At 34.3% G+C, this 17852-nt stretch overlaps 1 protein-coding gene across 1 annotated transcript in view; it reads right to left on the reverse strand.

The window, feature by feature from the left end:
• Positions 1–17852, reverse strand: part of ERGIC2 (ERGIC and golgi 2) — a 64188-nt gene that overhangs the window by 27960 nt on the left and 18376 nt on the right. Inside the window, exons 2-6 of the mRNA XM_006895072.1 lie at positions 10905–11050; positions 9050–9158; positions 5560–5606; positions 3862–3932; positions 889–929 (exon numbers count right to left, since the gene is read on the reverse strand). Of these exons, the coding sequence (XP_006895134.1) occupies positions 889–929; positions 3862–3932; positions 5560–5606; positions 9050–9158; positions 10905–11010 (374 nt within the window). The 5' untranslated portion in view covers positions 11011–11050. The remainder of the gene's footprint in view (positions 1–888; positions 930–3861; positions 3933–5559; positions 5607–9049; positions 9159–10904; positions 11051–17852) is intronic.

Consider the following 17852-nt stretch of genomic DNA (forward strand, 5'->3'; position numbering starts at 1 on the left):
GCAACAATGAATGAATGGAAACCCAAAATCTCTGTAAATGTTTATGAAAATTAATAAAATATAGGAAAAAAAACTCCATTTCTAAACATTTTCTTATTTATTTATACATACACTCACACAAGTTCACAAAGAAGAGTTTAAAAACTGTTCACTAAAGCATTGTTTTATTATTAAAACAGTAAAAGCAATTTAGTATCCATGAATAATGATTCGACAATATAAGTCTATCCATATAATAGACTAATAAGTGTACTGAAAAGATGCCCAAAATATCAAGCTAGGTAAGAAAAAATAAGTTACAGAACACAGGTATAAAATGACCCTACTTTTTAAAAACTTTTTTATTTTTAAATAGCAAAAACATGCATGTACACTAATGGGACGTTTTCTATATACACAGAAAACATCTTGAAGCCTATGCAAGAAATTTAACCCCACTAATTACCCCTCTAGTGATGCTAAGTTCAGGGAATGAGGGGTGTTTTCCTTTTCCTCTATGTATACCTTTTATCCAAATTAAACAGTTAAACAATTATACATTGCTAATTATCAGGTCATATAAAAATTGAAATTTTAATTTAAGGTACAATAGAGAAAATATTATCCACTATGCTCCCACAATCTGACACAATTTCTGAATTTAGAAGGATTATATTATATACTCGATGCTACTAATAATTTTCTCTCTCTCTCTCTCTCTCTCTCACACACACACACACACACACACACACACACATCCTTAGAATCAGGTATTAGTTTATAGGCAATTAACAACAGCCAAAAGAGCATCATCTTCCACAAATGTGAATTAGGTTTACCACTAACATAGCATCATCTTGCACATATGTGAATTGGATTTTTATAAACCACAATATCTTATTTATTTACCTCTGCCACTCTCTTTGCTGGGGTGAAAGATCAAATATTGCCTGAAATGAAAGAAAACATAATTACTAGCATTATGACATTTTCTTTATATGACATTTTTTAATTTCAAAAAGACAAAATTATGGCACATTTAAAGACAAATTCTCATGATTTATATTTACTCTTCTTTGAAAATAAGATCTAAATATTTTAATCCAGAATACTAATTTAACTAATGAGAAACTTATTACAGTTACGTACATTTTAACAACCTATCATTTGTACAAAATGATGTTAGGTAAGACTTCAAACCATCTAAGTGATACCAGAATAAAATTTAATAGTCTTAAAAATGATATACATCTTAATATGATATTCAAGAATTCAAAGGCTATATGACACTTTTTGGAAAACAGCATAATAAAGTCAAACATATTTTTAAATTAATTAAACAATGATCCTGCAATTCCCAGCTGTATTAATCAACAATGAGCAATTCAAGACATTTTATCTAGGCATCATTCACATAAATTTGAAACAGAACTCTGAAACACGTAAAATCAGAAATGTACACGCTTCTCATAGTTTGTGGCAAAATTCAATTTTACAGCAGTACAAAAATAGTAACTTTATTTTTATAAAGCAAATTTATAGCAAAGCAAATTAGTTCAAATGTTAAAGTCTTCAAAATTATTCATTATCCCTCTACAATGAAGCTCTAACCTACTATTCTCATAGCTCTACTAGCATAGTCTGTGGGGAGTTGTGTCACTATTCCCAAGGTGGTGCCTCTTGTGATTCAAATCCACTTGCAGCACCACAAGAGAAAGATGTGCAATCTCTTCCTAATGGATTTATTGTCTCCCAATAACCCACTGGTGGGTCAGCTGCCAGTCAGTTCAACCTAACATCCATGGACTTAAACAAAAAAACAAAACCAACAACAAATCCTTGCTCTCTAATAAAACTTGAAGAAAAAAATAAATCCCTCATACAGGCAAACCGTTCTACTTTTGTGCCTTGCTAATTTGATATACCAATTAAGTGCCCTGGAACCATGAACCTCATGTCTATGTCACTGCTCCACAACCATACGATACAAGTCAAATTGCCTCCATCTTTCTGTTATTTGCTTTGAGCACTCTTCCTTCCGCACTTGTCTGTGCCATACTTCACCACCTTTTTCCATATCATGACACATACAAAAACAATAGTGACATCTGTGTAGCAATACGTTATATAAGTTTGTTACTGCTAATTGTGACTGTTTCCCAGTTAATTTGTAAATTAATATTTGGATACCATGGACTATAAGATTATTTCTTTGATTTCCCCAAAATGCTCAGCAGTATGGTACTTAGCACAAAGGTGTAAATACTAACAGCAACATTGTGTTAGACACTGTAGTAATTGATTGATAATAATAACAATGTAAACTTGCTTTGACTCATATTTTTGCATCTAAGGAAGCAACAACTCAAAAAATGTCTCCAGTATCTTTATTCAAACACTTGCCTCTCTGTTGCACTGATTTTTTCTCCCACTTACAAGAGGAATAATGAAGAAGTATACATTTGTACATTTTTAACTTTGCTTTCTTTTGTTTTTTGGAAATAAAGAAATCATGATTTAATAGAATAGTAAATAGCATATAGCTTTTTATGAACAGTTTGAAACTAATACAGTTATTGGAATTGGGTTTTAATACTTAACATTAAAATAATTAAGGGCAAGCATTATCAAAGAAATAAAATGATCTAATACCTTTACATTAAAAACATCAATCCTCAATGAATGAATGGAAATCCAAAGTCTCTGTAAATTTTCATTGAACTTAATAATTTTAAAAATATATTAATCCTTACTTAATATTTCAAAATTAAATAATCAACTAGCTTCTGCTCTTACATACTCTTCTCTTCTATTTGGCCTGGACCAAGCAGTCTAAATGAACGAAGACTATTGTTCCAGGCTTGTAATGAGGACAGTCATACCAGTTAAAGAAAAGATAAGCTACCTCATTTAAATGTATGGCTATTAACTCAGAGAGACAAGGAAATTTAGGATATCATGGAGAACTATTCGGACATCCTGAACCCAACTGTGACCTCTTTTCAAAAGTATCTGAAGCATAATTCTAACTCAGAAAAAGCAGTATTATCTACCCTTCTCTATTCATTTGGTTTGAAAATAATGGAGGGAGTAGGGAATAAGAAATTACATCAGTCAACAAAGTTCATTTCAACTCTTAAGCATTTAAGGAGTTTCTTTATTCTTCCACACTAAAATGAACAAGAAAAATAAGCAACACGATATATTCATTAATCTGAAGAAAGTAGAATCAGAAGAATTTTTCTCTCTGATACTATTCCTAAAATTAAGAGGAAAACTGTTGCATTTTAGAAATTTAGGAAAATGTAGATTTTTTAAAAAGGAATGATTTGCAATAGGTTAGGGATGAGAAAAATATAATCACTGAATTTTAAAATGTAATAAAGAAACCAAAAAGGTGATTTACTCTCACTGGATGTAGGTAATCTCCCAGAATTCAGGGGCAATGTTCAAAAGCCGTATCAACAAGAATACAGCAAACAATCTTAATGAAATTAAATATCACATGGTAAGAATATTGAAAATAGAGGAGAAACCCTTCCCTTGAAACCTTACTAAAGCAAGCAAAGAAACAAACTTAAATATTCAGATCATTAGCATCACCAAAACTCAGAAAAAATATTGTACAAAGGGTAAATTTCTAAAATTTAAATAACAGTGAGAAGGTCAGGAGGGGACAAAAATTAATGGAAGTTGAGCAACAAGAATGGAAACGATAGATTCTGGAGCCAATCCGAAAGAAAAAAAACAGACAAAAAAATAGAAAAGAAAAAAAAAAGAATGGAAACGACAGAAAACTAGCTCAAAGTTATAAGTACATAGAAACTAGCTTCCAGGGAAAATTCTTCAAAGCATATTTAAAACCACATGAATCAAACTTACTGGTTCATAAACTAGACCATCTGCAGATGCAACCATTGTCTCTGCTAAATCTAATACATCAGCTCCAACATCTGGGGGAAAAAAACACGTTAAATTTGAAGATTGACTATCTGAACTTAAGATTCTAACTCCTTTTGTTATGGACTAACAAATTAAGATGACAAAAAAACTCACAAAGAATTCAGAATCACTTTCCTATACTGATTATTTGTGCAGAAGTTAAAATAATAAGACTATGTAGTTTACCTGTAGCTTAGCTGAAAATTATTTTTTAAAATCATGCTTTTTTTACTTCTTGCGCTATACAAAAGGTGACCCAAATGCTGTTGCACATCACGTTAATTTTGACTCATAATGACTCTATAAACCAGAATAGAACTGCCTCATAGAGTTTCAAAGGGTATAAATCAGCTTTAGTTAGTTCACTGTCATTGAATCAAAACTGATCCAAAGCTGATCTTCCAATGTGCTTTCCAATGTTGTAAATCACAGTGGAGAAGATAAGTTCTATTTCTCCTCCAGAGCCAAAATGTGTGGCGTTTGGTGTAACAACACAAGTCCCTATGGATTATTAAACTTTTCAGCCTAGAGCAAACTGCCATGTCTTTTCTCCCACAGAGTTTCTGGTGAGTTAGAACAGTCAATCTTTTAACAGTGGAACATGTAACTATTATACCACCAGGGCTTCTTATGACCCAGAATACCACAGGGGGGCAGGAAGCACAAACTCAAAAGTTCTGCAAAATCTGAAAACTAGTAAAAAAACTAAAAATTACTAGAATTCTTTTTAATGACTTAAGGACATCTTAAATCATTAAGGATCATTTAAATCAGCCATCTACTGATGCCTAAAATTAATCAACAAACAGGAAGTTTACTTTATAGAATACAATTTCTAATCATATCCAAACATCCAAAATAAAACAAAATATGTGAACCATAAAGTTTAGACATAAAATATTTATCCTGTAAAATCACCATTGTAAAACAGGAAATATAAAGCAAAATGGGAAAAAGATTTAAAGTTGTCCTATGAATGTTTTCTCCAGAAACTAATCTTAACTGGGCAAAATTCTTTCACAATATTTTTTTTTTCTAAACTACTGAATTCTTGATCTCTACTTTTCATGTAATAATTGAAAATATACTTTTCATGTTAACACAGCCTCACTTTGATGATCAGTACTGATATTTTATATCTGATATGTTAACATTTTTGTTTTTGTAAGTAACATCAAGTTTCTTATAAGTTATATAAGAAACTAAGAAAACAAAAAGGCTGATATATTATTATTCATTCAAAAAATGAGGATCTGTATTTTAATATGTAGAATAAAGATAAAAGGTGGGAAATTCATACAAATAATTAGGATATATATGTGAATGTAGGTATAAATGCTAGCCAAACAAGAAACAAAGATAAGATACAGCTAACCTAGAATCTAATTTTTAAAATGTCTCCTCATATTTTTATATTTTGATTGCAGTAATGTAAAGGTTATATCTAATCTCTTTCTGAAGAAGAAATTTAAAGAATTTAAATGAGATAAAAAACCCTTCTAATATTTAAAAAAATTACAATAAAATTTTAATTATAAAAGGAAAATAAAGTTGAAATAGTATAATCAATGGTTTTTATAATTTTTTTAACTGATGATTGAACCATGCATGGATTTATTGAGTTGAAGCTATACTTACACTGACACTTCATGGCAACAGTAATATCTATATTGATTCTCAATTTGCTGAAAGACAAAGAAGTAAAAACAGTACTTACCAAGTAAGTAAGTTGTACCAAACAACAAAATATAAAAAATATGAAACGAATGATCTATGAAAACTGTGAGTTTCAAAAAGTATAAAATACAAAGATTAAAATTTAGACAGCATATACTATGACCAAACAAAACACATAGTTAAGAGTACTATATTACAATTATTCTATAAACTTGTCTGATTTCACAGGTTTTTAATCATAATAATGGCAATTGTATGATCAGTAACTCTAACTCAGAAGAAATTTAACTTCTATTTATATATGTTCTTTACAGATGATTTGTTTAAGACTGTAAATTTTCATAACCACAAATTAGGAGTTATGAGTTTTTTTTGTCAAATAAATATTACACATCAGTCTTTATGTTCAACGCCCTATCACAGGCTTATCATGCAGATAGTGTCACAATGTTGTTGATACATGACTGAGGCTCACACATGTGTAAATTACTGACTTATTATTACATAACCATTAGAGTGGAAAGCTAATTATGATTGACAAAGAGTAAATATAATATATGCAGATAAAATTCACCTCACATTTAAAGTTTTAAAAAATATGGTTTTCTTTTCCATTAATTCAATAAAATTCATTTTAAAATATTAGGATTAATTACTCACTGTGATCTAAGCACATTAAATAATAGAGCAGACATAACAAAATTCAGTCCTGTGCTTCCCATCAAAACTCCTCACTCTAATATAATAACTTGTTTTAATTGGAATTTTTTGACATTTAACCTTAAAGCTGTCTAGCATTTCAAATTGAGGCCTCCAAAAATGACCTTGGCTTAGACTCATAAGACACCATAGAAACTAGAGTAGAAAAGCCACACAGGTAAGGTTCTGTGTTTCCACCACACTTATGTTCCTGCTAGCAAAAAACATGAAATGTCAATGAACTGTATTTGGAACAACAGTCACATTATATATGAAGAAGCTGAGGACCAAAAAAAGTAAACTGTGTGATCTCGCCAACTTCCAAATGTTTACTCGCAAATTTTCACCAACTGCACCAGAAAACTATATTCTTCTAATTTTACAGAAAAAGAAACTGAAACACACAAGAGATACAGATTTAGTAACTTCCTCAAAGTCATGTAGCTAATAAATGTCAGGGCCAAGTTTTAAATGTGATTAAATGTAGCTTTGGAAAATTCATTTCTCGCTCGGATTATTTCACACACTGAGTGAAAAAATTAAAAATAAGAAACAATTTCTTCCTTAACACTTGTTTGTTTGTTTTTAAATTTTATTTTATTAATTTTAATGAACATTTATAGAGATTTTGGATTTTCATTCATTGTTGTACTTTTCTTTTTACCCCCCTCCCCCCAGTTCACTCCTCTCTTTGAAAAGCAGAAGATAAATTTCTTCTTCATTGGTACACAATCCCCCTGACGCCGATCCTGCCACCTTCCTCACCCCAAATGCACTCCACTATACAACCTTAATTCTGGATTCCTGTGATAATCATAATATCCTATCATATATCAGTTTTAAACTGTTCTCTCCCTCATCTGTTTCAATTCAGTATACATAATCTATCCAGTTTTTCTCAGTCTTAGCCCAAATCTGAAGTCAGTCACTTTCTACAATAGTGGCACCATGCAGTACTTATCCATTTGTGACTGAGATATTTTGTTGTTGTTGTTGTTGTTATGTGCCATCAAGTCGTTTGCGACTCATAGTGACCCTATGTACAACAGCCCTAAACCCTGCTCTATCCTGTGCCAACCGCATTGCCTCTGACACACCCATCTCGATTACCTCAGTAACTGGATCAATCCACCTCATAGAGGGTCTTCCCCTCCTGCACTGTCCCTCTACCCTACCAAGCATGATGTCCCTCTCCAAAGACCTGTCTCTCCTTACAACATGTCCAAAGTATGTCAGACGAAGCTCCAGAATCCTTGCCTCCAAGGAGTAGCCTGGTTTAACCCTCTCTGGGATGGATCTGTTTGTTTTCTTGGCAGCCCATGGAACATTCAATACTCTTCTCCAGCACCACAGCTCAAAGGGGTCAATTCTCCTTCTATCCTCTCTAGTCATTGTCCAACTCTCTGATGCATAACAAGTGATTGCAAAGACCATGGCCTGTATCAGGCGCACCTTAGTCTCCAGAGAGACCCTGTTGCTCTTGAGTACTTTAGAGAGGTCCCTAACAGCAGACTTTCCCATCGCAATACGTTTTTTGATTTCCTGGCTGCTGGTGCCAAGAGTGTTGACCGTGGAGCCAAGCAAACTGAAGCTGTGAACAATCTCAATCACTTCACCATCCATCCTGATGCTGCCAATTGGTCCAGTGGTGAGAATCTTTGTCTTCTTGACATTGAACCTCAGTCCATACTGAAGGCTGCAGTCCTTTTACTCAGCATAATGTCCTCCAGGCTCACCAATTTTGAATAATATTGCATGAATTCCTTTTTTTTCAATGCAGCATAGTATTCCATTGTGTGAATATACCACAGCTTCTCTATCCATTTGTTTGTTGATGGGCATTTAGGTTGTTCCCAACTCCTAGCTATTGTGAACAAAGCCTCGATGAACATGGGTGTGCTTGGATGTCAGTTATGGTCTCTTTAGGGTATATGGTATAGGTCAAATGGTATCTCTATTTGCAACTTTTTGAGAAAGTGCCACACTACTTTCCACAATGGTTGCACCATTTTATACTCTCGCCAACAGTGAATACGGGTTCCAGTTTCTCCACAACCTCGCCCGCATTTGTTGCTTGCTGTTTTGTTAAATTTTGCTATTCTGTCTGGGGTGAGATGATATTTCATAGCTGTTTTGATTTGCATCTCTCTTAGAGTTAGGGATTTTGAACAATCTTCATGTGTTTGTTGGCCATCTGAATGTCTTCTTTGGTGAAGTGTCTGTTCATATCTTGCGCCCATTTTTCAATTGCATTATTTACCTTTTATCTTGCTATGGTTCTCAAATATTTTATAAATTCTAGGTAAGTCCTTATCTGACATGTCATTACCAAATACTTTTTCAGTGTGTGGCTTTCCTTTTTACCCTTTTGGAGAAGTTTTTGGACGTGCATAGGGATTTGATTCTTAGAAGGTCCCATTCATCTATTTTATCTTCTCCTGGTTGTAGATTTTTCAGGATACTTGGGAGACTGTTTATGTTGTGGATTAGGAACACTTGTTTGTCTGTTTTTTAAAAAATCACATTTTGGTTCACTTCACCTTTTGAAGCAAGCACATAATAAATCAGAGAACCTCCCTTTCAGATTTAACCAGTACATTTAAATGTTTGATTTTAATGGTTTCACCTAAAACAGTCAAGTATTAATTCAGACTGTGCCTTTAAAACTAAACCAAACAGAAAAAGACATTTGTAAAGTTTTCATCTCTACAAGCAATCTGAATCTAAAGACAAGAAGGAAAAAAAAAAGTACCTAGAAAAATCTTTGTCTACTTCATATTCATACTTCATCCATGTATCTTGATACACTGAAAATTCCATTATGGTTAATAAAGCCATCGTGGTAAATGCTATTAGAGAAACTGAGAGAAAAACAAATAAAACAATCACATATACAATAAGAACTTTTTTAACGTGAAATTTAAAATGGCAAAGAAATTTTCTAATTAGTTATCATGTGTGTCATAACTATTGAGTATTTTTAGTGTTTATCATAAAAATTTTCTTCATAAAACAGTTCAAAAATGAAGATTTAATCAGCACAAGTGTGAACACAAGCATTATAGAGAGAAATCATTTTACTTTCTCAGTTCTATGGACATGAAAAGATTTGCCAAAATCTTACATGACACTAAAATATGACTTTTTCAAATAATGTCACAAATGAGAAATAAAAGTAAACATAAAATTTAAGGCATAAGAAAACAATGTCTTTGTAATTAAAAACATATCCTTATACTAAGCCTAATAGCTTAGCTCCTGAGAAATCACAATAATCTATTTGCCAGAAAGTTAACCAATTTCCTCAAGTGACTAATAAAAATCTCAACCAGTCTTAACATTCATCTAGATATGTCACCTTCTTTGAGCTCTGGTGGCCCAAGACATAGAGATTTTCTAACCAAAACTTGCAGTTCAATCTACCAGCTGCTCCATGAGAGAAAGATGGGCAATCTTCTCCCTTGCAATTTACAACCTCTGAAAACCTGCTAGAGGGTGAGCAATGAGTGGTTTGCAACTAAGTGACAATGAGATTTTGACAGCTTTTATGGAAGCAAGTAAAAGAGCTGATAAGGACAGAACTATCTACTATGAAAAATTAAAAGATCATACAATAAGAACTTGCACTATTTTCCTTAACAAATTTAACCATAAGAAATTATACATAACAAGTAATTATTAACAGGAAGCTCTGGTAGCATAGTAGAAGAGGAAGCTGTGCTCTCAATCCAAATATGGTGGTTCAAATCAACCAGCTGCTCCAAGGAAGACAGAAAAGCAAGTCTCTTCCCATGAGATTTACAGCCTCTCATAACCTGCTACAGGTCTGCTGTGAGTGTTCCAATTTGATGGCAAAGAGTAATAGTAAGTAGTTATTAGTCTATCAAATAAAATGTTAATCTTAATTGAAACATTATTTTATGAACTTTCATAGGGGGAATATTAATAGTAAATTTTATTATAGATTACTTTTATCATATATTAATTATTTTCTTGAACAAACATATAGACAACTGTATCAAGTACTGCTCTAAGAATTTTAATAATATGAACTTATTTAATCACTATAGAAATCCTATAAAATAAATAATATTTTATGGAGAAGAAATGAAGGTAAAGACAGAGTAACTTCTCGAAATGTAAATATTTATAAAGGGCAGAAGTGAGTTTGAACCACAGATACTGTTTCAAAGTCTACTTAGCTACCCAATACATCATGCTGTTTCTCTTTATTTAAGTGATACTAAGAATTAATATTATTATGACTTAACTATTTTACTTTCAACCAAAACTGGACTAGTTTAAATATCATGAAATAACCAACGCTTGTTAATATAACACACATAACTGAAGACTACTAAAGCAGAAAAATTAATGCAGCAATGTTTAATAAACACTAATGCATCAATTTCACTTGGCTAATATCAAAGAAAATAAAAATAAAAAAGACCCAAGCAACACTGTGATATATGAACAGACAAACCAAATAAAGTTACCGTACACTTTACTGATGATTTCTTCTTCATGGAAACATTTTTTTTGTATTTTTGTGAACTGGGCAACTGAGAATTACACTTATTGAAAAAGTTATCTGAACTGATAATCACCTGTTCCACCACTGGCTGAAGTTTCTACATAGCTCTCAGGAACTTTTGGAAAGGCATCCAACTCTTTCACCAAATTTAAAGTTTTTTTCCTATTCAGTCGCCTCATCTTCAGGAAAACCTTTCTCTTCTTCCTTCATATAGTTATGCTAAGGAATAAATAGGAAACAAATGAGTCCTCCAAAAAAGATAAGTTATTTTCTTCCTTCACAAATCAGGCATCAAAATATACTTGAGTACAGACCCTGGAACAAATGAATGCTCTCCCTCCTCTAGAAGAGAGGGAAAAATGATAATATTGTGGAGTTTGCCTCTCAATAAGGCTTTTCTAGTGTAGGTGATTGACTATGTAAAGGGGCGGAACTGTGAGAGTGAGGTGTATTGGCCTATCCACAAAGGGATTAGCTATCATTCCACAAAAAGATTGCCTGGTTTTGCTAATAAATTGACAATTTCTAGCTGCAAAGAATAGAAGTTTTTCCCCACCAGAAGGAATTCTTCCTGAACCAAAGAGATTTTTCACCTAGCCAGAGAAGAGCTACGTCCCCCAACCCAGCGAAATGTATAGGATATGCTTTAGGATGGCAGCAGCATTGACAGCTGAACTGGAGAACTGGATATGAGATGGGACTTTGGGAGGGAAGCCAATATTGGCAGGACTGAGAACTTGAGAATACTTAGAGCCACGAGGCTCAAGGCTGAGAATGCATGCACATTTTGGTAGCTATGTTGACTGTATTTTATTATTAATCTGAATTATAACCTTTTAACTACCTCAATATGGATCTGAGTGGATTGGACCCAGCCAAGCAGAAAGATTGGTGTTGAGTAAGTAGATGGACGCATGGGAGCATGGGGATATATCTGACCTCATGGGAATTGGTTTTGTTATGGATGCTGCAGGCAGGGATAGTATCCTCCTATGAAAATGGTAAAGGTCAGATATGGCACTCCCCACATGGCACTTGCTCTTTCTACAAATACTTATCCACATTAGTGCATTATCTAATCTTCAAAACAAAACAAACCTCCTGTATTTAATGAGCAAGTAACTGGCATACACACAAATACAAACACACACACACACACACACACACACACACACACTAAGGCCAATTCTATCACATTTGCAAATTTAAGTTGAAATTTAAAAAGTCAGTTACTTCATATGTATCCGAATGTTAGACACTGAATAAGGATGACAGAAGAATAATCAATACCTTTGAATTATAGTTTTGGAGAAGAATATGGAGTATCCCATGAACTGCCAAAAGAACAAGTACAACCACAGTGCTACTTAGAGGCAAGGATAGTGAAATTCCATCTCACTTACTTTGGGCATACTGTAAGGAGCAGTAAGCCCTTGGAAAAGGACATCATGGTGGGAAATGCTGAGGGTGAAAGGAAAAGGGGAAGATCTACATATGGATTGATACAGTGAATGTAACAATGGGTTTGGGCACATCAGAGATAGCAGAGATAGTGCAGGATAGGGTAAGTTTCAGATATACTGTTCATAGAGTCACTGAGACATAGATGACTTGACCTAAGCATAATAACAAAAAAGACATATAAAAACACTACATTCTCAGTAATGAAGACTATGAAGTAAAATAAAAACATTTATGTCTTAAAAACAAGACTTAAAATTAGCCCCTCTTTTTGTTGTTGTTATGTGTTATCGAGTCAAATACAACTAACTTCTATGAACAATGGCTTAGAAGACTGCCCTACCCTGAGCCACACTCACTGTCTCTGACCCCATTGCCATTCATTCTGTAAATCCATCTCATCCAGCATCTTCCTCTCCTGCTCTGACCCTCCACTCTTCCAAGCATGATGTTCTTCTCCAAGGACTCGCTCCTCCTGACAACATGCCCAAAGTATGTGAGAAGGAGTTTAAAAAAAATCCTTGCCTCTAAGATAAAACCTGGTTTCACCCTCTCTAGTACAGACCTGACCAAGAAAATTTGTTTTTGAGGTTTTTATTCTAAGGAAAGAAAGACACACAAAATCTGGTTTCACCCTCTCTAGGACAGACCTGACAAAGAAAATTTGGTTTTGAGGTTTTTATTCTAAGGAAAGAAAGACACAGCAATCATTTGTCTACTTGTGGTACTGAACAACTTTGAGTTGCTGTGAAGTTGAACACTATCACATAGTTGTGTAAAATACCATAATGATTTCCCACTATGTACAGTGGCTGGATGAGCTTCCACATTGATTCATGTTGGGAAGCAGGAGTTGCACCTACTTCCTAAACTAGGTGCCTCTGGAAACTCTGCAAACTCTCCTATAAATGCACAAAAATTATGTTAATTATAGAACAGAGTTCAGGTCTTTTGTGCAAAGCTTACTCTGAGTCATATTCTACTTGACAACACTTAATCACTGCTAAATGAAACTAGTGCTGTTATATCTGGAGGAACATTCTTTCACTTTGCATATCACTCTTTGTCAATGTGCTATATGAGGTAACCTACATTTGCTATGATGCTGAACCCTGTGCCATGGGGATATCAAACACCAGAATAGTTTCCCATTGAGGACAGTGTTTGGTAGAGCTCCCAGTTGTAAAGCAGGTTGAAAAGCAGGAGTGGCATCCACTTCCTAAACCACATGCCTCTGGAAACTATGACCTTGGAGAAACAATGATAGCTATGGAAAGGCTTTAAGTCTTTTTGTTCATAGTGTCACTAGAAGTGGACCTCGACTTGATGGTAATCAATAACAACATACAAATTCGATTATAAAAATGTTTCTATTAATGTTGCTTTTAAAAATTAAAAGCAGAAATATACCCACAGTATCCAATAAATCAATTACAGTGAAATTAGTAATGTCTGAAAAAAAAAAAAGAAATTAGTAATGTCTGAATCTATGTAACTATGGAAAATCTTAAACAGCATTTAATAACCTAATACTTAAAAAGGCTAAAAGGCTGTATGACCCTTATTTTATGAGAAATAGGGAAAGATAGAAAGAATAAACTGAAAGACTATACAGCAAAACATTAAAAGATCGTGGAATGATTTTAATTGCCTTCTTTATAGATACTGGACATTCCAAATGGTCTTAATTTATAATAAGACAAATTTGTAACAATTTGTATTTTTGTAATAAAAAGACTATTTACAAACTGAAAGTTTTTGATCATTATTCCAACTACATCTAAAATGTTAGAAAGTCAAACAAATAACTGAATTTTCAAATATTTACATAATTTTTATAAGACTGATTTATATTAACACTACTATACATGGTACTATAAAACATTCCTGTAAATAAAAGCTGCATTAATAAAATTAATACCTAATTGTAGACTAAATCAGATGATTCCAAAAGTTACTGAAAGCGAAGTGTTTCTGGAGGAAAGCAGAAAGACTTGTTTATCTTGCTTTCTCAAAACTCAAATCTGTTAAATCCAGGCTCTAGGTATACAAAAATACTTTGAATTTTTTAAAAACACAGTTCCCTCTGCTACACATCTTTTTCTGACCATTACATTATGCTAACTCCTTATTCTTCAAACCCAGCCTAGATTTTGCTCCTTCAAGAGAATAAAAAACTCCTTCTGGGGTCTAATCTATTTGGAGTTAGCTGAACTTCTTGCCTATGGATTTCCTCAATTTTCATGATACCAAGGAAGTTTTCTCCCAGTATCACTTTCCAGAATTTTCACATCATACACAAAAATCAACTCAGGGTGGGCCAGAGACTTAGTCGTAAAAACCTAAGCCATAAGGATCATAAGAGACAAAATGGGCCCAAACTTAGACGTACTAGCTTATGACATAAAAGTTATTGTTGTTACGTGTCGTCAAGTCGTAGGCGACTCATAATGACCCTATGAATGAAAGTCCTCAACACTTGTGACTTTCATCCTTTCTCCAGGTTCATAGGGTTTCCAGAGGCAAGCTATTACGGAAGTGGATGCCACTCCTTCTTCCAAGCTTGTTTTAATCGGAGAGCGCCACCAAAACTGTCCACCACAGATAACCATTAACACATTTGACACATAAGGGTCACAGTGTTCAGGTTTACAGCAACCACAAGTTACCTCTGTACAGCAAGTAGACACACCAGGGCTATACCACCTAGAAGAATGTTTGAACAAAAACAATGAAAAACAGGAAGTAGCTAAGAGAATATGCCATCCCCTTTTCCTTATGAATCAGGGTAAAGTCTCTCTCAGGGAGGAGTGATAGGGAATGGCAAGGGACACACTGACAAAGGAGATTAATCAGAACTGGCTTTGACAAGCACTGTGGCAATTGGACAATTAAAATAGACATGGGGAGGGGGGAAAGAACAACGAACTGGGGATGAGGGTGGAGAAAACAGTGCAACAATGAATGAATGAAAACCCAAAATCTCTGTAAATGTTCATTAAAACTAATAAAATTTAATTTAAAAAAAAACAAAACAGGCCTGAGAGCTGTAAAATAGAAGTCACCCACCTTTGGCTTGGTAGCATCACTTTCTCTCCACTAGGCCAACTGATCTCTATGTTGGTGTTACTGTTGTTAAATGCCAACTCATAACAACCCTATGAATGAAAGTCCTCAACATTTGTGTGCCTTTCTTCCTTTTTCCAGGTTCACAGGGTTTCCAGAGGCAAGCTATTATGGACGTGGACGCCACTTCTGCTTCCAAGCTTGTTTTAATCTGGGAGCGCCACCAAACACTGTCCACCATGGGTAACCATTAATGCATTTGACACATCAGTGTCACAGTGTTCAGCTTCACAGCAAAATATTGCCAGAAATGCACAATCAAGAGAGGATAAGATTGAGAAATGGGACCATCTAAAAATAAAGTCCCTGTGTGCATCAAAACATTTTTCCAATAGGGTGAAACAAAAACCACAAACTGGGGGGAAACATATTTGGCAATGGCATCTCAGACAAAGGACTCACAACGAAAGTTTACAGAATACTATAGGGCCTCCAAAGGAAAAAAAGACTGATAACCCAATTACAAAATGAGCAAAAGACATAAGACTCTTAACAAAGGAAGACATAAGGATGACCAACAGACACATGAAGAAATGCACAAAATCACCAGAAATTAGAGATGCAAACAAAAAACCACAGGGAAATACTATTTCCCACCAATAACAGTAACAAAGTTTAACAGGACAGCAAGCAATGAATGTTGGAGAGGTGGAGAGGATGTAGAGACTGGAAATTTCTTACACCATTGGTAGGATTGTAAAATGGTATAACAACTCTGGAAGACAGTTGGTGTTTCTTCAAAAAGCTGAATACAGAACTCCCATATGACCCAGTTTTCACAATGCTAGGAAAATATATCCCAAGGAAATTAGAATGGAGACACAAATGGAGCTATGTACACCTACTGATGTTCATAGCAGCATTACTCACCACAGCAAGAAAATGAAAACAATCCAAATGGATTGAGAAATTCCATTTTGTAGTATTCTATTTAATGGAATACTATGCAGCACTAAGAAACAATGATTTTATAAAATACTGTATAACATGGAAGAGTATAGAGAGCATTATGCTGAGTGAACTAACTCAGTTTCATAAGGACAAATGCCACATACGACCATTACTGTAAAGTTATGGATAACTAGTAAGATGAGTATAAAGGTCCAAAAGGAGAAGGCGACAGGGGGCAGGGAAAGGTAGAAGTCACCAGAGAAGTAGAGTTTAATGTATAGGTGAAGGAATAGGAAAGATTGGACTCAAAAAGGTGGGGAAATAATAGGCATAAATCATTAGTAATTATATAAAATACAATGTATGCAAATGAATGCATAAAATACAATGTAAATAAAGACTGTATAAAACACAAAATACATGAATGAAACATAATATGATACAATGTGTATGAATTGTTGTATACAAACCAATTTTTAAAAATGACAAAATTTCTCTTGGCCCACAAAATCTTTGTGCTCCTGGAGTACCCTTTTGGTCTTATCCCACTATTTCTAATTTATTATTTACTTTACTCATCTCTCTCCTACCACTCACCCCAGGACTGTCAAGGTAGCTACAATGTCTGACTTGATTTTCTATCTCCAGTGTCTGATTCTAGTCTTGATTTTCTATCTCCAGTGTCTGATTCTAGTATCAATCAATAAACATTAATAAAGGAAGACAAAGAAAAAGAAGGGAAAGAAGAAAACATACAAATATCCATGAATATCCACGCTAATACAGCATTCAACTAAAAAAACAATCATGCTTACCACTCACTCCAATAATAGTGAAAAAGTATAGTACGAAAATGAGTAATAAATGTTGGAGAGAAAGTGGCGAGATAGAAACTCTTATACACTGTTGGTGGGACTGTAAAATGGTACAACCACCCTGGAAGGCAGTTCGGTGCTTCCTCAAAAAGCTGAACACAGAAATTCCATGACTCAGCTATTCTACTGTTTGGAATGTATTCTGAGAAAATGAGAACTGAGGCACAGAGATTTATACACCAATGTTCATAACAGTGTTATTTACAATAGCAAGTACATGGAAACAGCCCAGATGTCCAATCACCAAATAGATTGAGAAATTATGGTACATTTACACAATGGAATACTATGCAGCATGCAGGAGCAATGATTTTGTAATTATTACCTAATTTGGGAGGAACTGGAGAGCATTATGCTGAGTAAACTCACTCGGTCCCATAACGGCAAATACTGTATAAAATCATTATTGTAGAATGAGAATGTAGACCCAAGGGGAAAGGGTGAGGATGGACTGGGAGAGGGGGATAGTGTTAATCACAGGGTTGCACAATTTGATGGGGGGTAGTGGTGAGGGAAATGGGAAAGATCTGGTGTGGAAAACAAAATTGGGAAGGGTGTACGCCAGGGATGCATGCTGTCTCCATACCTTTTCAACATGTATGCAGAGCAGATTATCCGAGAAGCTGGGCTCTATGAGGAGAATTGTGGCATCAGGATTGGTGGAAGAT

This window comes from Elephantulus edwardii, unplaced genomic scaffold (assembly GCF_000299155.1).
Source record: "Elephantulus edwardii isolate Elephantulus edwardi_28Jun2011 unplaced genomic scaffold, EleEdw1.0 scaffold00157, whole genome shotgun sequence".
NCBI lineage: Eukaryota > Metazoa > Chordata > Mammalia > Macroscelidea > Macroscelididae > Elephantulus > Elephantulus edwardii.